Source organism: Falco cherrug, chromosome 1 (assembly GCF_023634085.1).
Source record: "Falco cherrug isolate bFalChe1 chromosome 1, bFalChe1.pri, whole genome shotgun sequence".
Taxonomy (NCBI): domain Eukaryota; kingdom Metazoa; phylum Chordata; class Aves; order Falconiformes; family Falconidae; genus Falco; species Falco cherrug.
In genome coordinates this window covers 106,543,513-106,571,181 of record NC_073697.1, presented here as the reverse complement: position 1 = coordinate 106,571,181, position 27,669 = coordinate 106,543,513, and the positions used below count along the sequence as shown (strand labels likewise).

Here is a 27,669-nt window from a genome sequence, read left to right as displayed (position 1 = left end):
CTGGAAATACTCGACTGGGTAGCTTTAGTTCCACTGAAATGCTGGCCCCTGGCATTTGCTAGCTCACAGGCAGCGATGGAGTGTGCTTGGACAGGGATATAACCTACTCTTCTCCTAGTCTTGGTTCCAGCTCTTAATTTTCTTCTGCTGATTACAGCCACATGGATATGAGGTGAGGAACTCAGGCTGAAAAGATGTGGTACTTTAGGAGAAATTAATAAGGTTTTACTTGCCCTTTCTGCTTGTTGATCTCCATGGAACTAACTGGTTTGGTAAACGAACCATTGGCTGTTAGGAGAGCATCGATATCTATTTCAAAAGTACATTAACTTGAATGGAGAGAAGAGGAAAGATACCAAAGGGCAGCGTATGCTCTATTTGGCAAACAAACCACCAAAAGTAGCATAGGGATTCCTAATAAAACATCAGTACAACTAATGAGCTTCTTGGTGGTAGTGAGGATGGGCTGGGACAGCGAAGTCTTTGCAGCTGCTGCAATTGATTGCAGCTCTACAGCTACTGAAGCTGTGCAGGATCACAGTACCTGCCTCATGTGGTACTTCACCTGCTCTTCCTGAAGCTGAGGATTCACAGCAGGAGAAGGGAATTTGGAGGACTGGTAGTGATGGAGAGGAGAGGCCTGTGGCGTTTTCAGGTTTGCAGGCTTTGAGAGGATCGTATGGCTGGTGTTCAGTGTACTGGTTTCCCAGGTTTTACTGTAGACAGGGCATTATATTCCTGCTTTTTAAGGGTGCGTGGGCAGAGATTTTATCAGGTTTGGGGCTCATAGCTGCTGACTTAATACAGTATTTAATCTGGTTACAATTTTTAGTAGATACAGACATTTCTTTTAGTTAAGCTTAATGCTTTGGTCCCCTTTGAAATTCATGCCTGTGTGCACATTGATTCAGTCAAAAAATCATCTTCCTAGTCAAACCATGCAGCTCATTGCTGCTTTCCCCATGTGAAACTCCAGTGGGGGTTCCTGATGGCCAGGAGTTGTGTTTGCCAAATAAGTTATATTTGTGTGCAAGTTGGTATTTATTAAAGTATTTCTCTGTCATCAGGTGGAAGACAGCCCTGCCTGGAAGCTCTCTTTTAAGTAAAATGTATGTATCTGTATTGGCCATCAAAAGAAAGACTGCTGAAAAGAACAGTGCAGATAGATTTATTCTTATGGCCTGTTCCTCTGTAAACGGTGCATCTCAGTCATTGCAACCTGTTATCTAAACTCATTCATATTTATATTATAAATGTTTCCCCTATTTTGATGACTTGTGGAAATAGGCAACATTAGACACTTAATGAAGCAGAATTTTGTAGATGGGAAATCCACACTTGTTCCTCCTTCTGAGAAATGAGGATTTTGAGCAGGAGCTAAAAAATTCCTGTTGAAAAATAGTCTTCAAGAAGGGTTTTATTACAGTTTTGTCATTAGCTGCCTCTAGCACATGAGCAAGGACTAAGCATGCTAGCTGAGTGCTGGATAGAGTAACAACTCCATCTGTGGCTTGCTAATTGCTTTGTAATTGTGCAGAGATCAGGGTGCATGTTTCTATTGGCTCAAATCACCCTCATCATAATGGTGTCTAAGCTGGAGGTGACCTTTTTCAGAAACGTTTGGGGTGGTTTTTTATATTTTTGGACTAATAGTTTGTTATCGTGGAATCAGGCAGAGTATAGGGGATGTTCACAGCATTGCTTTGAAGACCTGTTTTGAGGTGCTGCAGGTGCACAGCCAGGGTGCTTTTCCCCTTTGTCTGGGCTTTTTGTTGTCGGGATCTGGCCTTGGTTCAAATACAGTGATCTTTTGACCAAGTGTAGGGTTGCACCCTTGCAGATGAGCTGGCTGTAGATGTGATTGAAGGACTGACACTCGAGTCTGGTAGTTCACTAGCTGCTGCTGCAAAATCTTTGTGGTAGCCTTGCAGTTTCTCCTGGATGAATTAATACAATCCTCTAATTGCATATATGGATACCCATGGCAAGGTACCAGGTGGGTTGGTGGCTTACTACATTTCAGCTGAATTGTCTGAGATGTCTTACCTCTTGCAGGCAATGGGCCAATAAATGCATATAAGGGCATGGTTCAGTTATTGGGTGGTTACACTGTAGAAGTTTGATTGTGGATGGAGCCTTTAATCTCTTTTTACAGATGGGCCTAAAGAGCTTGTGGCTGCCCTTTGTCACTTGGGATCCAGTTGAAGGGTTTCCCTCCATAAAGGGAACCCTCATTTCTTCCCAGAGTTGCTTAAAGCAAACCCTTCTCCTTTTTTGCTGGGTATTTCCTTGCATGAAGCTCAGCAGAACCAGGTATGGGTGAATATAAAACTAGGGCCTGGCTGCTTTGAGCTGTCACTGTGCTGCTGGACTGACTTAGTCCTTGGGGCTGCTCTTGCTGGTAACTTCAGTATAGTGCAACTCGGAAAGCATGTCCTTCCATAATCCTCACATTCTAACAAAATACAATTTCAGTGCGATATCCCAGCATTTTTGTGTCCTCCTGCTCATGCGCAGAAAGGCAGATTGCTGCAGAATGCTGTTCACACCCAGCAACAGCAGTAGGTAATAGTGGGGTGAGAAAGGTACGTCTGTTACTTACCTACTGATGGCCAGAGACTCTCTGAAGCCTTGGACAAAATTTTTTGGTTTTTCCTGATAATGTCTTGTTCTGACACTTGTGAATCGGACCTAATGACTGTTTGTTGTTGGAGCATTGCGAGTGAAGAGCAGGACCAGGAGATGGCAGCAGTTTCAAGCGGAACCAAAGCTGATGCTCGTTAAGACACCTTCTTTTGTAACTAGCTCCCTCCTGGCTTTTAATCACCGCACTTGGTTTTCTTCAGGAATGTAAATATCAGCAGAAAAACATAAGAGGAAATCCATCTTGAGCCTTACTGGTCTTTTAATAATGATTGGAACAAGCTTTCTCTCCAAATATTTTCAATCCTCAACCTTCTAGGGTAACTTTTAACCCATGGAGTAGTTTTCTTGTCAACCTATCTGTTATCCACATGGCTTAAGTCAGATGGATGTCGCCTTCTCCCAGTTCTTTTCTAGGGGCTGTTGGCTTTTTATTTCCTTCTTGTAGCATTTCTTCCTTGTATTCTGCTTCATCACCATGATATGCTGGATCAATGCTTTCACAGGTGTGGCTGTTCTACTCTTGTGGTTTTGTGGGCTGTATAGACATAACATGTACATGTTGTCCAATAATATGTTTTACACCATCTACACATCACAGTTTACTGAGAGAAACACTGTTGTAAATGAACACAGAATAAACTGAGATCACATAAGCTGGTAAGTAAGTACACCAAGTGTGTGGAACATAATTAAACTCTGTTATGCCTGGGTTTTTTTTGCCTTTAGCATTAACCTGCACTAAAGAAGGGAATCTATTGAGATCTGACAGAGGTGGTGAGGTCCATCTTGATCTAATCGGAATTCCCTCTAACCAGCGTGAGTTTCTATCAAAGACTAGACTGAAAAACTATTGATATAAATCACAGTGCTCTCTTGTCTCTCTCCTGCTGTGACTGCAAGCCGTCTCTGCCAGCCAGAATTTCCGAGCGTATGTTTGGGCTTCTTGGGTGACCTTATGGAGGAAGAAGGTCCTCTTTTTGTTCTTTTTCCGACTAGCTGGCAAGCAGTATGTCTTTCTGAGATTGTGTCCTGAAGAATAAGCTTGTTTAGAAACAGAAGCAGCTTTTGCCTCCTGGGCTGTCTTCCCCTGCGTACTTTGCAGGAGTTTTATCCCTCTCTGTGTAATAAAACTGAAAAATGAACCCCTTGCTGAGAAACTTAGCGGTCCTCTGAGTCCTAAAAGGACTTTGTGGGAGGCACTTTGAGACATGGGACTTCTCTTATACAACACCACCTTCATGGGCACAGGAAAGCACTTGTTCCTCATGGGGAAATTTGGACTTCTCACAGCTGTGTTTTGCCCGCTGCAGCTGGCATTTTATCTAGTGCAAGGAGTGAACCGCCACTGCTGGATGGGTTGATGATTCCTGCTCATGAAGGTTGTGAGGACTTGAAAATTCACATCCTAGTATGGAGCTGAGTCTTGCAGTTAAGATTTTATGATCAACATCATCTACAGATGAGCTGTGAGCAACACGAAATGTTCCAAACAGGGTGTTTCGCCTCTTTTTAATTTTTTCAGGCCCTTGGCCATCTTGGCTAGGAGCTGTGAGCTGTGCCTCTGCAGCATGTTGTCAGCCTGGGCTGCCTCCAAGACAGCCTGACTGCCCCACTGCCCAAAACCTCCCTCTTCTTTCCAACCTCAGTGCTGCAGAATGCTGTATCTTGAAGCCCCCCTGACCATGTCTCTCTGTCCTGTGCATGGTTTGAGTTTTTTAATCTGTTTGTGCTGCAGGTGGAGATAATATTTCCTTCTGGGAGACACATGATGGTATTTGTAGGCGTCAGGAGGTGGAATTTGGGTACGTTACAGTGAATGGGACCATTGCTTAGGGGCTGTTGAAGAGTAGTGGCTTTGCTTTGGGGCTCTTTAATGGATGTTCCTGCTGTTACATGGGGCTGCCTAGGAGGAAGAGCTACGCTTTTTGCAAAATAAACAGACAGCTTAACAGTAGCAAGCTGGAAATTAAATAGGTAGAGGTTGCAGAGGAGCCTGTATAAAACTGGCTGTGTTAATGTATGTGGTGGGATGCTTGAAAGAGGCAACATGGGAGATTGCTAGGGGAGTTCAGAAGCCAGTTTGGGTGTCAGACTGCAAAGATTGAAACTGGGGGAGATGGGAGAGCTGCTGTCTGTAATTGACGGCACAGCTTCTGGTTAGCCACTCCAACCCTGCTCGCTCTGCCTCTGGAAACACAGTTTTGGCCTTGGGCTGAGCATCCTGCAGCCACTTCTCCAGAGGAAGGTTGGAGTCTGACTTACTGAGTAGTTAAGTTTTTTCTCCAGATTGTCATCCTAAACAGGTCTGAGGGACTTTCATGCCTGTATGTGGGACCTGAGTTTGGTTGGTTGGTTGATTTTCAGAGGCTTGTGGATGAGGGATGCTGGTCTTGACCATTTTCTGCAGAAGCTGTGCTTTTCTCTGCCTTTTGAATACTTGCCCTCTGGCAGAGAGATGCAATGAGTTTGTATGATAATGCTTGAATTTCCATGAGTCTGCAGAGTTTGTCCTCCAAGACCTCTCATTTATAGAGCTTAATTGACAAATTCATCCCTCAGAGACCTCTCTCCTTCCAATTACTGCTACCAGCATGTGTCTAATTTCCAAAGCATTAGTCTTGGCGAATGGATCGTTCCAGGATCTCTAATGTCAATCAGGGTGTTGGGGAATTTTGTTGACATGTGTCTAGATAATACATTTTCAGTCGGAACAGACACTTCTAGCTATTGACAAGCACCACTTGTCAAAAAATCACTGTGGATATGATCTTTTGTAACTCTGCACCCCCCTTTTTAGGGCTACGTAATATTTTTGTTGGTGCTTTGCTGGGTGCCTTTCTTCTAAAAAGCTGCTTGGATCAGACATGGCCCTGTTTGCCACTGGATGGTGCCAGTGAGAACCTCTGCAAGGAAAATTGCCAAGGGCCTTACAAAAAAAAATAAAACAACCCCGCAAAAGAATCCTTCCTGGTGTGTGATAGGTGCCTGATCGGGGCTGGGGTCAGACCACGGTGCTTTTTGGAAGAAGCATAGGGGTTGCAGACCCTTGGTGGCTTCCTATAGAGCTTAGTTTCCCGCAGCAGAGGGGGGGGGCTTGGCTGTACCAAGGAGAAACCCTTTGTGTTGGAGTCATCCCTGAACAGCTTCTTGCCCACCTACTGCAAGAGGTTCAACAGTTGGAGGAAGTATCATTGCCTGTCTTACAACGGACACATTCTGATTTTGCAAGGGAATGAGAGCAGGAGTGGTGTTTTAGTCTGCCACAAAGTGGCGTTTTTATGCAGTGCATAGTAGGAGCAGGGCAGTGCAAAAATTGGTTAGGGTAAGCACGCCATAGGAAGCATAACACTTTGACTTCCCTTTTGTTGCCACCTCCAGAAAAATTCATCCCATTTGCAAAAAGCAAGTAGGCAGTCTTTCCCACCCAGGTGGTTTTTGGGTCATGGTCAGGAAGTGATCACGTACACTGTGGCTCCAGACTTATAGGCACTAAAGCACAACCTCCTGGAATGGAATTAGTGGAAGATGAATGACTTACCCAGAGCCCTGGAAATCTGTCACAATTAAGGCTGAGCAGGGGAGCTGTTACTTTCAAAGGCTATATATAGACTGGGCATGTGTTAAGTCTCCCAGAGCTGTAATTTAAAGCCATATACATTGCATGCATTAACGGAGTGAGAGGTTCCTATAAGCTCTCTGACTTGCCTGATTGGACAGTTTTAATTGTTCGTAGACCATTGGTAGGGAAGCAAAGTAAAGGGGGCTTGTAGATGAAAGATGTAATTATAATATGAACAGAAGTAGGGGTTGTGTACTCTGGAGAGAGAGAGCTTGGCTGTGTTAGTACTTGTTAAGGACCTTTCAGGCACACAGCATCGTGTGGCCATGAAAATGAGTGGCCCTGTGAAATACGCATCCATGCGGATGCCCCTAATATCCCATCTGGGAGTCTGTGCTTAATGACACGAACATACCATGCAAGCTCAGAGTGCTCTTGGAAAATGTCAGCACCTCTCCGTTCTCGAAAACATCACGTGGTGCCTGGCTCTCTTGAGGGTGGGAGCCTCCAGCTATGTGGGGAAGGCTGCCTTTCCTCAGCATCTTTTCAGAGCCTGTAAATTTTTCCTCCTTTCCTTCATTTTCTCCTCGTTTTCATGGAATGGTGAGCCAGAGGTTCCTGTTTTAAGCAGCAGAACATTGTATTTCATTAACTCCATTACACACTTGGTTTAATTTCCAATTAGCCTGGGATGCTAGCAAAATAATCTGATTGCTTTGACTGTTTTGTGTTCTAGATCTGTCTAGCTTCCCTCCTGTCCCCCGTCCCCCCCCCATAAAGCTTTTCCGTGTGGGTTGATAGACACTTAAGGTTTTCACCCACTCCCTTTCCTCCTTGTTAAATGTATTTTGTACTGTTTGCCCTGAGATAAAGGGTTGAACTGCCGGAAGGAATAACTGGCAGATCAGTGTTCCTACCTCTGCAGCTCTCCGTGAGATCGGATCTGGTCTCTGGCTGCTCAAGGGTTTGTCTGTAGGTGGGTTTAAAAATGTTGGGTTCTTGTTAAATTTGTAATGTAGTTTTAAACGCAGGGTTTGTTTTAGGTTGTTTTGTGTTTGTTTGTTTTTTTTTTTTTATAAGAGCCTGTGAGATTTAATTATCCTCATTCCAGTGACACTTTTCCAAGAGTCTAAATTTGTTGGAGAAATTCCAGCCAAAAAGCAGGTTTATTGTCATTCGGATCAACTGCACTCTAACTGGCGGTTGCTGTGACTGCATTTGAATAACGTTGAAATGTACCCAGGGTGAACTGATTTACATCAGCAAGCCAGGGACCTATTATTATTATTATTAATTCTTCAGTCTGCTCTGCATTTGTACTTTTTAGGTGTTTTTTAGGCTGTCAGCTTAAGGACAGGATTCTTAATTGTGAGTCAAGTGAGGCATTTAGCCATGGAGTTAACTTGTAAGTTTAAGCTTTTAAAAGCTTTTCCTGTTCATTAGTTGTTTGAGCTCACATATCTTTGGCTAGTGGGTTGACCTTGGGATTATTTTTTTGGTCATGATTTTTAGAGAATTAAAGACTATACTAGCTATTAGTTTCTGGTCCTTTTAGTTTCCTTCTTCCAATCTATGGAATAAGTTATACAACTCCCAGTTGGTTTCTCACCAAAATGTACCTGCATGTTTTGCAAAGCAGAGAATACTTCATTTGCCAAAGAAACTTACGGCTGGTTTTCCTCAGCCAAGGTATGGCACTGGCTGTGAAACTTGTCCAATTCCATGGAGGACTTTGTCCTATACCTAAAGTTTCAGCTTTACTTTTAATTTGTCCCCCAGCAGGTACATCCTCATTGCTATTTATTTTCAAGGGAAAAAAACCCAACCTGCTGTGTAACGTATTTTATCACTGTGTACTTGTCGTTGCTGTTCAGTGTGGTTGGACTTCACTGTCTTGTGTTGCTCGGTTAAGGAAGAAGTATCAACCAAGTTAAAGGCTTAAGGTTCAGCTTTGTTGTAGGTTTTCTTTGGCCAAAACCTCTTTCTAAGTATTTCCAATGACACTTACATGACTGCCAAAGTATATGCTAGATTACCAGGTGATGTAATAATTGAAATGGTGTTGACTGGTTCTTAATGGATTTTTTTTTTTCTCCATACCTTGAGTGATAACTGTTAGTATCCCAAACTGTGAACAATGCTTCACTCTTTGTTTACATGTAGCCTGAGCCAACACTTAGTGAGAGCTGTCAGCTAAGTAGGAATCGTGTTCTGGAATGAAACTGTGCAGTGCCGGCTTGTATTGCTCTATGTTCCTGTCTCGTAATGAAGCCAATGGCAGTGCCAATGAAGAGAGGTGAGCATGCATGCTTGAACCAGTGTTTATGTTGGAGTGGTTCCTGAAATCCGTTTTAATTTCAACTGTGCTGCGGCTGTGTAGAAAGCCTTGAAGATGCTAATTATTTTTGCTGGCATACCATAACATATCAATATGTTCAGTGTGAATTGCCAGCAAGTTGTTGTTTTGGGGTTTTTTTTTTTGTGGTTTTTTTTTTAGTAAATGTTGCTTAAAGTTTGAAGATACTGCCTATCCCTTCTCTTATCCCCTTTTACTTCATTCATCATTTTGTCACCAAGTTGACAGCAGCAGCGTTCTGCTAAGGTAGAAGGTGAGGACCAGCTTTAATTGTGGACTATAAGGTTGTGGGTCCCAGCTCATCTGGCAGAACTGAGCTGCCACCAAGTGTTTCACAGCCCCTTCCAGTCTTTTTTTTCTTTTTTTTTTTTTTTTTGTAACACCCAAGGGGACCACAGCCCATGCTCCTAAGTGCATCTTGCCATCTGACACACTCTCATGGATGCTTTTAAAGGACATCTGACATCTAGTGTGTTGCCACTTAGTGTCCCATCTGCAGCTTTGATTTGGGTGCTTATGTTTATGCTGCCATGTTAGTTCCTGAAAAGAGCCCCAAAAGATCTTAAAATCCAGACGTCATTCACAGCCAGGTCTCTGGGTTGATGTACCAGGCAGCCCATGGTAACAGCATTCCCGTTTATCTTTTTCCTGGGGCAAACTCAGTGACAGACTTCACTTACTCTGCAAGGAAAGAAACTTAAGCCAGCAGCTGTGACTTGTGCTTGCCCCAGGGTTTAGGATATATATGCACATGGCCTAATTACAGCGACAAAGGTGGTACCTGGCAGCGTGAGTGCATTTGCCAGAGCTCAGCCCTGCTCCTTAGTAAAACCGACAGGTACATTTCTGCGATGCTTTGACTCTGTAACTGTCTTTATTACTTCAAATTGTTTTCTTTAAAGTCCTCATTTCATTTTATAAGTACTTTTTCTGTAATGATTTTGAACTTTTCAGTTGCTTGTATGATTTGTCTTCGCTTGTAAACTTCCAAAATACAATGAAATTAAAACAGTCTTTTACTTCAGTTTTATGCTGTGTCACATTAACCATTCAGGATTTAGGCAGATTAAATAATGGAAAGAATAAGCAGCGTATCTTAGTAAGTTACTCATTAAAACAGTACAAGAAGACAGCAGTTCTGATTGCTAATGATTTTGGTGACAGAAGGCTCATTCAACTAATGAAATTCATAAAATCTTGGATCAAAATCCTATCTCTGACCTCTAGGTGTGAAATGCAAAACAATCAACATTACTGTGCTTGTGCAATGACTTTGAAATATACTGGTTTAATGACAAGCAGTGATGGGAACAATGCAGAGAATTTTCTGGTCGTGCTGTTCTTGTTTTCAGTGTACTGCATCAAAAGCATCTTTAGTCACGCAAAGAATCAGACGACTTGAGATAAGATGTTTCTTTGCCTTAATCCCATAGAAAACAATGCTATAAACCTTCATTTTTAGCAGGTATGTATTGTGAGTTAGGCTGAACATGATATACGTTATAAAATATCCTGAAAATGCCTTTTCATAGGGTATATCAGGTTTGTGTGCCAAACTCTGGCTTAAATCTTTTTTCTAGTTACTTAAACAAATAAAAGCCTTTTGTCTCGTCTGCATATTTTCTATTTTTGTCTATATGTTCTGCAACTCTTGTATTTAAAAAAAATCTTCAGATGGCATCTGTTAGAATAACTGTGGAATCTTGAATATGGAACTAAGAATTAGAAATTTGCACTCCCACTTCTTGCTCTTGACAAGCTGGACCCTGGACCTCCTCTCTGTGCTTCCTTTCATCCATGCTTAGAAAAGAAAAGAACTTACATAGTCTTAAATGTATCAAGAATATTTTCTGTGATGAATTGTGCTGGAGTGCTTGCTTTAATGGGACTTTGTAAAGCAGACAAATAGATGCTATGGAGATTATTTGAAATTGAAATATGGGTTATTAAAAATTTAGCAGGAGTTGTCCATTTTAAGGAAATTGCGTGTTTGCTTTCAAACTGTGTGACCTGACAGTGTTGCTGCAGCGCTGAAGGCTGTCTGGCACCTGACATCTCCTCTTACTGAGCGAGACTGTTTTCTTGTTTCTTAGATCATGCTAAGCCATGTGCCATGGGGCTGCCAAGGGGAAATTAGGCAAGAGGCGTACGTTCCTGAATAAGTAGGACAATTGGAGACCAATATTGAGACCTTGACTATATCTGTTGAGCATCTCCTGGAGGTGGGGGGGAAATGATGCCTACTTGAAGCAAGCCAGGGTAGCAATCTGGAGCCTGCAGGAAGGCGAGATATTCGTGTTCCATGGGGAGACATCTGATGCCATCTCTAGCTCCCTCCAGAGTAAAGTCTCTTATGAGGTCCTGGTCCCAGGTCCCTGTTCTGTCCAGACGTGACTTTAACTTTTGTTTATCTTCAACAAAAATACTTCCAAGTTGTAATTTCTCTAGCAAAATGCTCGTTGCACCATGCTGGCTTTTCACGTTGCCTCTGTGTGTCGGCAGCCCCCTCCAGCTGTGCTGCTATTCCTTCACTTTCTCCCCAAGAGATTCTTCAAATTTTGGCAAAGAGCAAGGTTAGAGTCAAGCCTTGGGCTTTCCAGGTTGGTTGTGAGGTTGTACCAGGTCCCTGAAGGCTTGGATGAATGAAGTGGAGGCTGCTGCTGAGCAGTTGATAGTGCAAGCCAGGATCTCCGTGTCTGTTTCGCACGTGTTACCCACACTAAACTCAAGTTTATCCCTGCCAAGCCCCTGGTGGCATGCTAGCAAAGAACTCCTCTTCTTGTCTCTTTTTCCCAGGTGGTAGCGAACGCTGTGGCTGCCTTGTCAGAAATCAGTGAATCGCATCCCAACAGCAACCTGCTGGATTTGAACCCTCAGAACATTAACAAGCTGCTGACAGCTTTAAACGAGTGCACCGAGTGGGGCCAGATCTTCATCCTGGACTGTCTGTCCAACTACAATCCCAAGGATGATCGCGAAGCTCAGAGGTACAGTGGTTCCTGCTCTTTCCACGGGCTGCTTGGGGTTATTTAGTAGCAGGGTACTTGCAGGCTCCTGGCAGTGTTACACCTCTGGAGAGGGCTTGTGATAACAGCGGTGTCTGAGGTCTGTAACAGCACAACTAAGACTTAAAGTAAAAGGTTTAAAAGGGAGACAACTTTTGGTAGTTTGGGTTGACCTGGAAACCTGCCCCTTCCCTTCCAAGAGCCGCTTTCTCTGTTTAGTGTTAGCTTTTTTTTTCCCCCGCTTCCATTTAAAAGGCTCCTTCTTAGAGGAACTGGCACGACTAAGAAGCGATCACCCCAAGACCAAACCTGTAACAATGGAGGCACAGTTTAGAGGATTTTCTGCTTTAAAGCAGAGCTTTCAAATCTAGTTTTGCTACTTTGAAAGGCAAGAAGCCCTTATAGGTTTGGGAGCTTCCAAAAGTACTACAGGTCCGAGATTTGAATATATTTTCCAACTAAAAACTAGTCTGTAGTATGATAGAACTGAAAAGAAAGGTAAATTATTTTTCTTTTCACTACAAATCCAGCCCTGTGCTTTTACCTTTAGCTGCAATGACTAAACCTAAATACAAAGACCTTAGGGTTTAGGTATGTAGAGTGTTAATTGATGCGTTTCAAGCCGCCTCCTCATCTGTGTCCAGAATCACAGAAAGTCAGATTCTGTACCCATGAGAACAAGGAACCAACAAGAAGAAATACTTGGAATAGGGAATTCTCAGACTTGATATATTTCATGTAGATGATGGGTGGAGGTGGGAGATAGACGGGGAGGAAGGGACGCAAGCCCACGTGCAAAATCCTGGGCAGACCCTTTCAAATTTGATGGGTTTCTTCATTGACTGTTTTTTAAGGTGCAACAAGTAATCCACTTTTTTTTTTAAAAAAAAAAAACACGCAAGCCTGCCAGTAGTCTTGCAGATGTTTTTTTTTGCCGCCTCCCTTCCCCTTGTGTTCTGTTTCTGTGCCAGAAACAGCTATTAATGAGTGCTAGAAGCCTGCAGAGATCTCCAGGGTGTCAAGCCAGTATTATCCTAGCTTTGTCAGAAAGGGACCACTAGTTTGAACAACTGTGAACATGTCCCAGTTCCTCATCTGTCATTCCTCTGAAGAGTGGTGTATAAAACTGGGTGGGCAGTAACTACTTTGTGTGGAGTTTGGCTCTCAGAGTCTGCCTTATTTCAGATAAAATGACAGCACCTAGTTTTATGTAGTGTTCTCCTTTACAGCAAGGCTGGTATCGTAACCCCTGTGCATGGAGAAACCGAGGTATGGAGAGGTGAAGCAGCTTTGGCTTCATCATTCATGCCAGGTGACCTGGGGCAGAGGCAGCTGGGGACTGCCCCCAGTTCTGACTCCGCTGCTCTTCACTTAGCCATGCTGCTTCCCTTCTAGAGTGGCTGAAAGCAAATTCTTCAGGGGAAGAAGCTTCAGGAGGCACAGATGGGAATAAGATTGTTCTGGGTTAGCAGTATGCAGGAGGGGGTGGGAAGAAACTTGACAGATGCTGTCAGAAAGACCATATGAACCCAAACTTCCTTTCTGCTTGGAATGGGTTGTTTAGGATGCTGTTGATTATAGGATCCATGGAGGCAAGTGGTGAAGCTAAGACCTGGGAGGTATTTAGGTCACCCTTTCCCTTTATCTTCAGAGAACGGAAAGCATTGGTTTTTTGCAGAAACAAATGGTTGAAATGGTAGCAACCCCCCCAAGCGAACCAGAAGTGTATATCAACTCTGGATGATTGTATGGGGGTTAAAGTGTTTTTCTGATAGCTGTTGTGTTAAACATCTTGGTAAGGTTGTGTTTGTAAGTGATAGATGAGAATACCACCAGGCAAAGGCAGAAAGCCCTAATAACTGAACTTGTGTTGGGATGGTAATGCTGAGAGCTGGAAGGGTTCCTGAGCTAACTGAGGCAGGAGAGAAAGTTGAAGCTGTGAGAGAAGTCCATTCTTGTTTGCTTCCTGCTGCGTTCAGGAAAGCAGGACTTTGCCTGTTCTTTCTGAACAGAACCAAGTCAAAGTGGTGTCTGAGAAGCTGCTTTCAGCCACGTACTATCTATTAAATTCAGGTAAGATCTGAAATACTTGCCATTCTGAAATAGGTGTGAACGCTTTCTTACTCCTCTGTCTCCAGTATTTGTGAACGGGTGACCCCTCGGCTGTCTCACGCCAACTCGGCAGTGGTGCTGTCAGCAGTGAAGGTCTTGATGAAGTTCCTGGAGCTTCTTCCCAAGGACTCTGATTATTACAACATGCTGCTGAAGAAACTTGCCCCTCCACTGGTGACCCTGCTGTCTGGAGAGCCCGAAGTTCAGTATGTTGCCCTGAGGAACATCAACTTGATTGTGCAGAAAAGGTAAAGCCTCAGGGGGGTGTTATTCCTGGGTTGTCAGAGGGCATCTAGTTATCTCAGACCTTCAGATATTTCCATGTGCACAGAACTTCGTTTAATCCAGGCTCGGATCCCTTGAGGGACAGATTAGCCTCATGACCCCGGCAGCCTGAATTAACTTTCTTTACAGCATCCTTGTGATACAGTATCATACAGTATTTCTTTACCTGCCTCTCTCTTCACTGCCTTTTTAAGAGCAGTAAGAACTGCCTTCTCTTTAGACTATAAATCAGATTGCAAATAGGAAGGAGAGTGTAATTATGCAGGTCATAGTGACCTGTAGAAACTCAGTGTGCCTATGCTAATTCTCTTCAGCATAGAAAAACCTGGCTGGTGACACATTGATGTACAGTGTGTTGGTTTTTTCACCAGTTTATACCCACATGCATGTTTAAGGACTGTTGTTCCTTACTGGAAAGGTGGGATAGGTTGGATAGCACTTGGTGATTGTGTTCAGGGCAGCGTTACAAGCACTGGCATCTTGCAAGTGAAAGCAGAAAATGAGTTTGTAGGTGGGTTTTGCATTGAGATAAGGATATTATTCTTTCACTAAAAATACTGTCATCCGCTGACTGACTGCAGTGGTTGGCTCAGCAGCTCAAATAAAGGACATAGAGATGTAGGCATAGTTAGACTTGAATTCTGCATTTTTTACTTAAAAAATTTTTTTTCCATCCTTCTAACTTTCTTCAAATTGTTCTCATATGTTTGTTTGCATGTCCTGGGCACAAAGTGACACCATTCTGTTTCTTAGTGAATGTTTGGGTAGGTTTCTAAACAAAAGATACCTCTGGTTAGGATAGAGCCCACTGTTTTTACCAGTCTTGAGTGAAACAACCTTATGTTCCCTCCAGGCCTGAAATCCTGAAGCAGGAAATCAAGGTGTTCTTTGTGAAGTACAATGACCCCATCTATGTCAAACTGGAGAAACTGGACATCATGATCCGCCTGGCTTCTCAAGCAAACATTGCCCAGGTCAGCTGAGGAACTTGTGATGTGTTCTGTATGTATCCTGGGGATGGAAAACCTTCTCGTGGTCCTTGCATGAGGGTGTATGCAACTACTGCTACTGTTGTCCTGGCTTTTAGGCATCACTGTCCCTGGTATAGTGCTCTTTGCAGCTACTTAAGAGGAGGTGTTGGAGTTTCCTCCATAATTTAAATGTTAATAGTGGATAGTGACCATTAGGTAGATCTTGGTTTACAGATTACAATGCCAGGAGGAGAGCTGATGTCTTCTGTCAACTGAGTCACTGCTAGAGGTGAGGTTGGAATGAGAGGCTTTTTTCAGGTGAGAGGTGTGCCTGTAATGGAGGCAATGAGAAAGGCCAAACATTACTGAAGTGTGGATTTCAGGTGTATGAGTTAAATTGTTAAACCATTGCCCAGGCACTCCTTGGAGCACAAATAACCTTTATTTTGTGTCACCTGCTTTCAGAGTGGAAATAGCACAGAGCTAAACTGAATTGAGACTGCTTTATAGTGTAGATTCTCCTTGGATTTGATGTTGTTTTAATCCGAATTCCGTTCTTAAAGGAAGTGTTCTCCCATGTGACCCTGGCCACAAGGCCTAACACTTAATCATTCTGCATTTTGCCTCTGGTTAGTGCTATTGTTGTCCTATCCTAATTGTCACAGAGCAATTTCATTTAATGTGACATTTTTAAGCAGCTCTCTCCAGCGCTCCCTGATGTTCTCTGGAGCAGAGCAAGGCAGTTTGTGCCCCTTTTGTGCTGGGGACATGGAAAACATTTTAAAGATCAGTTTCCATGAGAGTGTATTCAGCATTTTCTAGTTAATCTCGGTAGGCTCCATACGAATTTCAATACATAATGTTTAGATAATGCAGGTTGTTTGGATGAAAGGCAATGGTGTCTGGAGGGCAGAGTCTGGGACTGGGAATCTACAGACTAATGAACGAATCTCTTCCTGGTTCTAAAGAGGCATTCCTAAAAACAACGCAGGCTTCACCACAAACATGCCCTGAAACGAGACCCAAGGAGAGCATGGTTCTGCTGGCATCCTCCCTGTGCAGCCTGTCAGGACTCTTCATCCCTGTGCCTGTCTGTTCTGGACCAAGGCAGCAGACCGGTGGTATCAGAGTCACTCAGGCTCAGGCAGTATTTGAAAATAAGCTTGAAAATAATTTGAAATAAGCTACTGAACCTGGGTGCTCCACGTACTGTGCCACATAGATCATTCAAGGAAATAATAAAACTTCAAAACACAGATGTCTTGTCTACTCCTTGCAGATTTATTTGTCTGCAGTCTGGCCCTTCAAGGCTTCTTTATCTTGTCATTGTTCTGAGCAATTTGCATTGACTAGAGATTTTTCAAATAACTGTCTCAATTTGTGCTGTTCACCTCTCCCTTGCAATCTATTTATGATATCGCAATGAAATTCCTGATAACGTGTTTGACATGAGAAACTGAAACGAATAGGATTTTGAGGGAATATAAATGGCGTAGGGTCTTTCTTTGAAATCCTTTTTTCTAAGCTAAATTATTTGTTTAAGACAAAGTAGCTTTTTATTTGGTGGTCTGCAAGATCCCAGCAGGTCCTGGTTTAAGCTGTTGTTCAGTTTCCATTAGCGAAAAAAAAAAGTGTCAAAATTAGTTAATGTTATTCTTCAGAAGGGAAGTATCTTCACACTATTATTTATCTCTGTATAGGGGTTCCAGGGTGTCCGCAGATCTCCTCTGTATCCTTTTGGATCCAGAGGTTCATCTCTGCACAGAAAAGGAGAGTGCAAAAATGGTTGTTGCTGAGAGCTTTGCATGCGGTGAATGTAGAACAATAAGTACAATAAACCATATGTAAAATCTACATACTTCACTGCATTATCAATGTAAGAAGGAATAGCAGCGTTTAACTTTGGCAGGGCTGATATTGCCCTCAGCTTTTGTTCAGGGAAATTTGAAAATAACTAGACTGAGCCATCTTTTGGCTTTGGCCAGCGTAAACCAAGTCTTGCTGCCTAACCCACGCCAGTGGGTTTTCAGAGAGAGACTGACCGCAGAGTTGAGCGGTGTTAGCTTTGGATGTGTGTGGCCAGCTGTGGAAGAATACATCCTGCTTGCGTTCTGGAATTCAAGTAGCATCGCTTGTCAGAGTGGGATGTTCTCTCTGTGTGACCCCAGGGACTCAGGTTGATGCTTTCTCTGCAGGTCCTGGCAGAGCTCAAGGAATACGCTACTGAGGTGGATGTTGACTTCGTGCGCAAGGCTGTCCGAGCAATTGGGCGCTGTGCCATTAAGGTTGAGGCAAGTATCTGAGTTTTGAGTTTTTCTGTGATTCTCTCTTTTCAAAAACAGTGATGGGCTTTGCCATCTTGTTCCTGTTTTACATAAAGTTGCTTTGCTCTTGTGATGATATCAAGTGACCTGGATATATCATGCTCGTGAGCAAAGCCCTAGCATGAACAGTAAGATTCGTGAGCTCCAGTTGAGTACATCACAGGAGGGTAGTGTGCTCCTCTTAAACCTTAGCTTGCAGGCAGAGCAAGGCAGCTAAATCATTCTTAATGAAGTATTTTCCTGCACTGGCTTCAATGGAACAATGACCACTTATCCATGAGGACCTCCTTTATTAGCTGTGGCCTGCCCTTTTGGAGGGGGAAGGAGAAGAGATTGTGCAGAGGAACTCAGTATTATGAAATGTTTTGGGTGTCCCCCCTCCCTGTTTCAGCTGAATAGAACACACTGGCATGGAATTAGAGATTTGGGGCACTAAAGTGCTATTTGCCCAGAGTGACTATCTGCTTATCTAGTGTTAAAGGTCTGTGTAGATTGTAGCTTCATCTGGAGCATGCTTTCTTTAGCCTAGACGGTTATGCAGGTAAGTCCCCAAGAATCTCTGCAGTTATCCAAAACAACAGTCTGAAACATCCTCTCCAGTTGAACATCCAACAAAATAACTCGTAAGAGAATGTACTTTTTAGTGATGTCTCTGTTAATTTCCCTGTAAATGAATCTGGTATGCCTGACAGGAGCTCAGAAAACCTGCGAGGAGAGGGAAGACTTATGCTGTGCTGTTGGTACTTTCCAGTAAACTGATAACCAAGTGCAAAATATCACATAATTTCAGCTGAGCTCATTTAGCTTTTGCTAAAGTGTTCCCATGAGCATTGCCTGACAGCAGATTTAAATAAAAAACTGATCATTCCTAGCTGACTATAGTGTCAGTGCACAGGTTTCCCTTACTTCAGCTAAACTGCTGTAAGTCTGCGTAAAGAGGACACCAACTTCTGTCCATGCAGCCTTCTCTTCCTTCCAGCTCTTAAAGACTTATCACTGCCATGGACTTTCTTTTAAGCATGGCCCAAGAGTGATTGCTGCCTCTATTTCATGTCTGCAGTTCAAAATCCAAGCATGCTTCTTCCACGCTGTGTGCAGGCAGGAGGTTGTCTGGACAGAGCCACAGCAGTGACAGTAGAAAATCCACCTGAGGATGGAAGAGGGCTACTGAGAAGTCAAAAGAAGCTGTGGCAGTCCTTTTTGTACTGGTGCTTGTGCTGGGGAGTGGGAGTTCGCCTTAGTTGTCAGCAGGGAGTTTCTCGCTAGGATTTGGCCATGTATCTGTCCTAGTTTCACATGAAAGGTGGTGTGTTCCTGCAGTATCAAGGGGTTTTTAGAAGTTTTTACCTGTTCCTGCCCACATCCCACACATTCTTTCTTCCCATCTCTGATACCATGGTGGTCATATTATTATTAGTCCTTTGCATATTGAATGTCCCAGCAAATTTGCAGTGACCCTGTAACTGTGTAATTGCGTCTCAATAGGTAGCATTAACCTTGATTTTTAGCAACGCTCCTTTGAAGACACTGCAGCTAAAGATGAGGTCTGTTTACTCCTCTGACAAGAGTCAGCTTTAAAGAGGACAAATACGGAACAAGTCATTACGGTGTCCTCATCTCTAGGTTAATCCCTGTCCCCAGTGCATCTGTGTTTACTAGAGGCTGTTTGCACTGTGAGTTATGACTAATGGAAGAGCATTCTCTCAGCCATCAGTGTCCAAGCTCCCAAGGCTTAGAAATCTGCTTTTTGACATAGGGCACAGCCAGCAGGAGCTGTTGATGAATGGGTATTCATGAGGAACCTCAGCTCTGCCTTCCAGGATCCTACTTTTTGTCTAATTGTCTCTCCTAGAAGAGTAAGACAGTAAATAAATTTGTCTGCTGTGATGTGTGCCATGGAGCAGGTGTGGCACTAGCTTCGCTGCACAGCCGTGCACAGCAGAAGTAGCGCTTGCTTTGGAAATGTAAATGTCTATTGGGAAGGGATAGCAAGGCTGATGGATTTTGCCCAGGCTTAAGTAGTCATATTGATTTTGGGGATGTCAGAACGACGACATTTCATGTGGATAGACTAGCTGGGCTCAGAGTTAGCTTGAGTATATCCACAGCAGACTGTGCAGTGTAGCTAGACTTGTATCTGGCTTGTGCATCAGTTTGCTCCGTTGACAGCACTAGGTGAAGCAGTCATCTGATGCTTTGATGGTAAGAAAACCAAGGACCACTCATGGGAAAAGGAAATAAAGTGGATGCAGTAAGAACAGTGATTCTTCTGGAGCAAAGGAGAAGCAGAAGGAGCCATATTAGAGGGGCATTGTCTCTGTTCCAGGAGATTCTGTCAGCAGCCTGGTTCTTAGAAATCGTTGAGGTTTATGGCTGTGAGCATGGTATGTGCTACTTCAGTAATCTTGCAGACTTTCATTTGGTTTCTGCAGAAAAACAAAGCAATTTTGATGTTGGTTGGTTGTCCTTTCTCACTCCAACTTGAGAGCTGTGCTGGTTGGGGCAATCTTTCATCAGTTTGCAGAGCACTGCATTCCCCAGGGATGTCCACCTTCAAACAGCAATGTGTTTACAAGGGATGGGGTGAGCTGACGTGTATTTTGGTAGAGAAAAATTCTGTTAGAGGTACTCCTCGGCTGTGCATGTGCCCACGTGACTGGTCACTTTCCAAGGGACTTCTGGGCTCAAAATCAATACTGCATATTTCAAAGAGGGTATTTTGTTCTTCTGGGAAAAATCATGCTTCAAAGCATCTAAAGAAAAGAAAAAGAAACCTTAATTTGCTTTTCCTTGAATGCTGGAGCTCTTAAAATGTTGCTAGCTGTAGACTCTGACAGGGCTGCACAGCTTGTTGCAAACAGTGACTGATGCTGTTGGTTCTATAGAGTAAACCTGTCCTAAGTCAACTTTACCCCAAGTGCCCCTTAAGGCGACTTGTTAAAACATAGTGATGCTTGTTGAGAAACTGGTAAGGGATGAAATTGCAAGCTCTGAAGCATCTGTCTTGCAAGGACTTTGAGTGGAGGTCCCACTGTGAGCGGTGGCGATCTGTGTGGAGCCAGGTCTGTGGTCAGTCTCCATGAAATGGAAGTGTCTTCCAGGTCACAGACCTCAAATCTCTCTCTTCTTGAACAGAAGAGATCAGAGTAGGACATTGTCAGATTGCCATTTCATAGCTGCTGTAGTGGCATAGTACCTGTAAAGCTGTGGTAAGGAGGGAGAGGTATCGTAAAAAAATATGATACCAATCACATAATTTTATATGATACCTGTCCTTACTCTGATACTAATTGTGTTGGATTTTTTTTCAGTTTGGTGTGAATTTGGGGGGAGAATCGTGTAGCCTTCAGTGCCAGTTTGCAAAAACAGAGCAGCTGCTGGTTTATAGTGTCCTCTCTCTTGGCTGATTGCCATGCCAGCATTGCCACCGTTGGCACTTTGTAAGGTACCACAGCCAGAGTCACAAGAGCAAGAAATCACAGAGAGGTTTTAGTCTCTGCTTGTTCTATATTCAGCTCTTCAAGTCTTGAGGTTTATCCTTAAGATTTTTTTGCCCATTCTCAAAAAACTGATTCCTGTGACTTAATGCCATTTCATTCCTCCTCCTCCTCCTCCCCAAGCTTTAAGTGCGCTGAAAGGGAAGGGGACTGATAGCTCACTTGAATTGAAAAATCCACCTACATTGCTATTGCTTGTGCCCTACAATGTTTGTCTCAATCCTGAATGCTTTATAAATGTTCGGATGGTGACTGCCTAGGCAGTGTCGTGAGCAGTCTGCTTCTCACATTAATCACCAGCTGTGTAATGAGGCTTCATATGTGCTCTGCTAATAGCCAAATCACTGTCCTTATTTGAGACTTTCCAGTGCTGGAGTTGGTTGCTCCTGTGCTGTCCTGCCTCACTGTGCTATTCGGGAATATCATCCCTGAATTACTTGCTTCCAGCTCCAGTTCTGGTTCCTGAAGCATTCCAGTGTCCAGTCCTTGTTATCTTACAGTGCCTGTGGCTGGGAATTTTGAACTAATTAATATGAAAGCTGCATTAGTAGCAGCTGGAATTCTATTTATAGCTGTGTCTTCATGTGTTGCTAGTGAGCTTACCCCAAAAATACTCAACCTCTTGCTGGTGTGAGCTGCTTTTTGCTGCTGTTCTTGCAGTGTGATTGTCAGCATGGTTTTCTCCTGCCTTCTAGCTTCCCCAGACGCTTTCCAGCAATCCCTATCAATGTTCTCCCAGCTCTGGTTGCCACAGCTTGGGCAAGTCCAAGAGAGCTCATTCAGTGGCCTGTTCTGACTGCTAGCCAGCGAGAGGGTCATGTAAGAAGTAATGCAGGCAATGTTCTGAAGATCTCGTGTGGTGATCCAGCTATCTACTGGCACAGTTGCTTCAACCGTTACTTTTTGCAGGAGCTGGAGTCAGCTGGTGTATCCACTGTAATACACAAGCACTTGTCAACTTGTATGTCAACTTGTAGGTTTTTTTCTGGACATGCATATTGAGTTGGTAGCTGTCATCCCTTTTTTTTTTTTTTTCCCCCCCCCCCCCCCCTGCTTCTGGACCTTTTCTCAGCATGTTTCTCAGCATGTGCTGTGGGCTGGGAAGGAGTGTTTCTTCAGCTTGTAATTATATTGTTCTGTTCTTCTCTAGCAATCTGCGGAGCGCTGTGTGAGCACACTGCTGGACCTCATCCAGACCAAGGTTAACTATGTGGTCCAGGAGGCCATCGTTGTCATCAGAGACATCTTCCGCAAGTACCCCAACAAGTATGTGAAAGTAGCATAAGGTTTTTGGAAGCCATTGCCTGCTAGCATCAGAATAAAGCAATGTAAAACTCACCCAGCGTAGTTTACCAGGGCTTGGAAGCAAAAGTGAGCATTTGGCTGGAAAGCAGTGACCATTCTGATTCTAGCTCCTAGTATGATAGGATTCGGATGGTGGCTGTAGATGACATATCAGCCTGACACGTTATTAGTTTGAATTGAAAGCTTTTCTTTCCCCACCGCTGTGTATTGATGCTGAGTATAAGCCTTAGTCAAAAGCTAGTACAGCTCTTACAGGGAACGCCAGGAGGAAAATTTGACCAAGTTTACAGTGTCGGGCTTTGGGTTTTGCTTGTCTCCTCTAGAAGGCTAATATATAGGGCCATGAAAGTTCATGGCTCTCATGGTCTGAGATCCCAGTCAGATTGTGCTGAGCAAAACGCTGCTGGCTTTCTCCATCGAGTGTTCTCTCTGGCTTGAGCATACTGAGCTTCTTTTAAGCTGTTTCTGCAATAAGATTTTGTCTCTTCAACTACAGAACAGAAGCAATGTCTTTCAGCCGAGACTTTATGATCACCTAAAAAATAATATGGGACATCTGCAGACCTCTCTGGCAATTTCTGCTGTCAGTTACAAGATAGTCTGCTTATGACAGGGATACCCATGTGTGGGAATAGGGGAGGCTAAATGATTAGAGTGTATTGTCTGTTTTACAGCAAAGCCTGTGGGGAAGTGTAATATCTAGCTCAGCGTTACCAGTCTGAAGACACCAGTGAGGCTGCAGGATCTGATACAGGATCTCTTTGAACTGTTGGATCAAGTGTTCCCTTAAGCAAAACAGAGAGGGAGGCAGCTTTGTCTTGAATTCTGCATCTGGGTGGTCTTGCAGTTTAACTTGCAAAGCTCTTGAGGACCCTGTGAGATCTTAGTGCACAGCTTGGAAAGAGAAAATTCCTAGGAGTATCTTCTGTAGTTGAGTGAAAATGCTGCTTGTTGCATAGAAATGCAAGACATTGTAATTCAGTGCAGGATTCTCTGCAGAATCATGTGGGCAGAGATGGAGTAACACCAGTTGAATTCACCCCAGTAATTCACCTGTACTCTGAATCAGGTATGAAAGCATCATTGCCACTCTGTGCGAGAACCTAGATTCCCTGGATGAACCAGATGCCAGAGCTGCCATGATCTGGATAGTGGGCGAATACGCAGAAAGAATTGACAATGCAGATGAGCTGCTGGAGAGTTTTTTGGAGGGCTTCCACGATGAAAGTACTCAGGTAAAATTGTGTTGTGCATCTTATCTATAGTGTTTCATGCAGTGTATGTATGGGATGGGCAGTAAATATTGCAGTGGTCAGAAAATACCTCCCAAGGAAAACTTTAATGTTTGGCTAAAATAAAACTCTTGGGAGTCTGTAGACTTGCTCTATTGTCTGTATCTGCCAAACTTGTCTTCTTGGAAGGGTAAGACAGAACAGGAGGGATTTCTAGATATTGCTTGCTTCTGGGGGAATAGCCCGAGGAGGGACCAGAACATACAGAAGGATAGTGATGAGATGCGTAACAGTATGACAGACTCAATGTGCTGATCAGGGAGTTATTTGTGAAAGTGTTTCACAACAGGCAGGAGTCTGAGTCTCATTGTCCTGGGTTTCACTGGCAAAGAATAGTTTAATACTGTTATAAAGCGTAGGACTTGAGCTTCATATCAGTAAAGGATGTTGAGATTTGGGAGACATTGCTAAAGCGTGGATGAATTCTCTATAATCTCTGCTGTGTCCCTTTCCCTCAGGTGCAGCTCACCCTACTGACTGCTATAGTGAAGCTGTTCTTAAAAAAGCCTTCTGAGACACAGGAGCTGGTTCAGCAGGTCCTCAGCCTGGCCACGCAGGTAAGCCAAGCTATCCAGTGAACCAGAGCCCTCCAGACACTGTGTTGGCCTGCTGAGGTGTCTCCCATCTGCCAGGCCAGTCAGCTTTGCAGTAGATAAGATTCGAGCATGTTCCCCTCTCTCTCCCAAAGAGACTCGATTTAAAAGCTGCTCTGTGCCTGTTACCATGCCATCTGGCATCTGTTCTCTCCTTCTTATCTCTTGCTTCATCCTAATTCCTTCCCTGTTCACCCACCAAATGAAGTTAGGGACAGGATAGAGTTATGAAGAAATCAAAATGCTTTCACCTTGAAGGTGGCTTGCTGTTAAAACATCTGGAGCTATGACAGAGCAAAAGGGCCTGGCAAAGACTTTATTCTGTGAAAAGCAAAGCTTAAGCAGTGCTATGAAAAGAGAAATGAAGTCAGGGTTTTTTTCCTCTATACTTGGATGCTGTTGACCAGTGTGGCAGCTTTACTGGAGGCTGTAACAGTGGCTTAAGATCCCGGATTTTTTATGCATGAGGTCTGAGTTATGAGCTCAGATCACTGAGGGTGGGGCTGGGCTTGAGCTGGGGGACAGAAGTGGAGATGTCCTGGTGGCAGGAGTGGGTAAGACCTCAGCTAGTCCTCCTGTACTCCCTGGCTGTAATGACTTGGGTAAATGTGTGATGGTGTAGCCCAAAAAGAGCAGCTCTGCTCCAGACCTGCTGTGTCAAGTGATGAAAATAGTCTCCCAGCTGTTCTGGATGGGCTGCAATTACTTCTGAGCAGAAAACCTGGAATCGATCATTAGTTGGCCTTTTGGTCCTCTTTGCTGCAAAAAGTCATGGCACTTTTATTCATCCCTTTGGAGGTGTTGCACTGGTCAGTGGCAAGAAATTGGCTTTTCTTGCTTCAAAACCTGCTGTTAGGCAGGCTCTGGCTCATCTTTAGAGAGGGGTGGGCCAAGGGCATGTGCTATATCATTTGTCTAACCCAACAGAAGAAAGGTACTAAGTGTTAAACCCTACTATGCTGAGTCACAAAGCACTTAAAGGCACCCTAGGAATATAATAGGTGTCTGGGTTTTTTTCTGTTTGTCACAAATGTTGATTCAGTCTGCCTTCTTGTATTTTATATGAATAATAAGTCAATGTAGGATAACTGGCTGTAAAACACAGAAAAGCCATATGCCTCAAGGTCTGATTTCTAGGTAGAGATACTGTTTTTCACTTGAGTGGGAGAATAATTACACGTGTGTTTCTTTCCCCAGCTTAGGCATTGTTGCACTTGGAGTGTCTCTTAGGGTATGTCTGCACAGCAAACTGCAGGTGTGATTGTAGCAGGAGCCAGCTTAATCCAGCCAACACTGGTAAAAATAGCAATGAAGCAGCTGGGGATGGGAGGGACACAGATGTGTAGCAGCGATCAAGGTCCTGGCAAGCCTGTAACCTAATGGATGGCACAGAGCCTCTACATCTCCATTGCTGTTGTTTGTCTGGCATGGGTAGGTAACCATGGGTTCATTGGTATGCGCCACAGGTGTGCATGCAGGCCCTGGAGAGCAGAGAACTGGGAGAAACGTGGAAAGGAAAGATCTGAGCCTCTTGTTCCAGGAGATTCACTGAAGTTTTTCAAGTCTGTTTATTTGCCGTAAGAAGAAACAGTCAGTCTTGAATCTGTATTTGTCTGCAAGTAGATAGGGACACGTGGTCTTTCATGTCTGCTCTTGCAGAAGCCCTGCCTGATGGTGAGCTGCCTGCCGCAGGCAGGGTGCGGAGAGTCTTGTAGGAGTTGTTAAGGGTGAAGGGTGTAAAGAGTCCACGACTCCACCATCAATCTGAAAAACAGTACTGCAGAGAAATCTATCGGTTGACCCAGACATTGTAGCTAGATCCTTTAGGAGCAAAACGAGCTTAGCATGCTCAGTCTCGTTACAGATAAAGGTTTTGCAATGTGCCTGAGAATGTCTTGAGACAGACAGCAGAGAGGCAGGTTACAGCAGGTCAGCAGCAGCGTGAATGAGATCACAAAAGAGGAAGAGAAATACTAAAGAGGAAGGCTAATGAGGTGTGTGATATGTTGCCAGAATTTTACAGGCGCAAAAAACGCCTGAAACGTTATTGTGCTGATGTGGAGATTAAAAATCCCAGCTCTTGTTTCCATGAACAGTTCAAACATGTTGCACTACAACATAAAACCACACCACCTCCCTCTGCCTAGGACATTAGCTGCAAACTATCACCATTCACTTTGCTGCTCTGGGCAGAGCTGTTTGAAAAGGAGAGAAATAATTAGCGCTTCATGCAGAGGCAGAAGTATCTGCAGTAAAACAAGGGTATTATTGACAGCTGGAGAACTGATGAAGTATCCTAACTGTGTATCATTAGCGTCTTTCTGTACTTCATTAGATAACTAAAAGGCAGGATAAATAAGATCTCTTTTGGTACGAAGAATATGGCTTATTAAGATCCATCCTGTAGCTCTGCAGCATCTTTTTGTTCAGCAGTGCCCTTGGGTAAGTCATATATTTCCAGGAATCTGGGATCATTCTGTTACAATATGCAGTATTGCACGTCTGCTTTTAGTATGTGACAGAGTCATTTAGACTCATGTTCTTTCATTCCGTCTACATTCCTTTGGAGTTCTCCTAATACAGTTATGTCAAGTGGCAGGGGAGTTTGGGAAGGAGTTGATAGCTCTGTGGGTCAGGGCAATTGGGGATGTAAATCCTGAGCTTTTTGCTCTGTGACCAGCTGAGCAGGAAGCTAGGCGTTAATACTTTGGTTCTCATTTTTAATTTTGGGATGTTCATCACAGCAAGCAGTTTGTAACATCGCTCTGGAATTGGTGACTTTTGCTGCTGGATAGTTGGGGTTTTTTAATCCAGCAGAATCACTGCTAGAAAAACTAAGTGATGACAGGCATTAGTTTGCTTCAAACCTGTGATTGATCTATTGCTTTGTCTCAGGATTCTGACAACCCAGACCTGCGGGATCGTGGCTACATCTACTGGCGCCTTCTTTCCACCGATCCAGTGACTGCCAAAGAAGTGGTCCTCTCAGAAAAGCCACTTATTTCTGAGGAGACCGATCTGATTGAACCAACTCTGCTAGATGAGTTGATCTGCCACATTGGGTCGCTGGCTTCTGTGTACCACAAACCACCCAACGCTTTTGTGGAGGGGAGCCACGGCATCCACCGCAAGCACTTGCCAATTCACCATGGAAGGTAAGTTGAGGCAACTGTGATGATAATGGGAAGGGTCAGTTGTTTCTAGCAAACAGTCCAAGAGATGCAAAGATCTTCTATAACGCTCTAGTGGCTTTTTTTTTTTAATTGATTGTGTAGGGGCTTGCAGGTCATTCAAGGGGCCATTTCATTGTAGAATTTAATGGGGTATTTAGTTTCTGAGTTCCTAGCTCAGAAGATAGAGGAAGTATCAAAGTTCTGTGAGGAGAAGATACAATGTATTTTGAGAAGGCACTGGCTATAAGCCCTGTTAACCAAAGCTTCTGCTTTTTTTATTCAAATGCTCATGTTAACTGGCACAAGGGCATACTTCCAGGAGGAGGAGAACTGTGGTAAAAACAAACATTTTTCAGAAGGACACACTACTTTGATTTTGTAAGAGCTTATGCTTCAGCCACTGCAGCTGTAATGCACAGTTTTACAAGCCTCACTTGTGTAGAATAATACCAGTTTCCTGGAACAAACAAGTACAGGGATCCTTTGTTGGAATTTGAAATGGGGAAGGACTGGTAAAACTACGTTTCTCACTTGATGCCTATAAAGCAAGG

General features: G+C 43.7%; 1 protein-coding gene across 2 annotated transcripts in view; it reads left to right on the top strand.

The window, feature by feature from the left end:
- Positions 1-27,669, top strand: part of AP2B1 (adaptor related protein complex 2 subunit beta 1) — an 80,610-nt gene that overhangs the window by 12,377 nt on the left and 40,564 nt on the right. For both annotated transcript variants that reach the window (XM_055715604.1, XM_055715596.1), the window contains exons 6-13: positions 11,358-11,548; positions 13,705-13,926; positions 14,817-14,937; positions 17,130-17,225; positions 21,906-22,021; positions 23,130-23,295; positions 23,811-23,909; positions 26,841-27,100. In XM_055715604.1, coding sequence (XP_055571579.1) covers positions 11,358-11,548; positions 13,705-13,926; positions 14,817-14,937; positions 17,130-17,225; positions 21,906-22,021; positions 23,130-23,295; positions 23,811-23,909; positions 26,841-27,100 — 1,271 coding nt within the window. The remainder of the gene's footprint in view (positions 1-11,357; positions 11,549-13,704; positions 13,927-14,816; positions 14,938-17,129; positions 17,226-21,905; positions 22,022-23,129; positions 23,296-23,810; positions 23,910-26,840; positions 27,101-27,669) is intronic.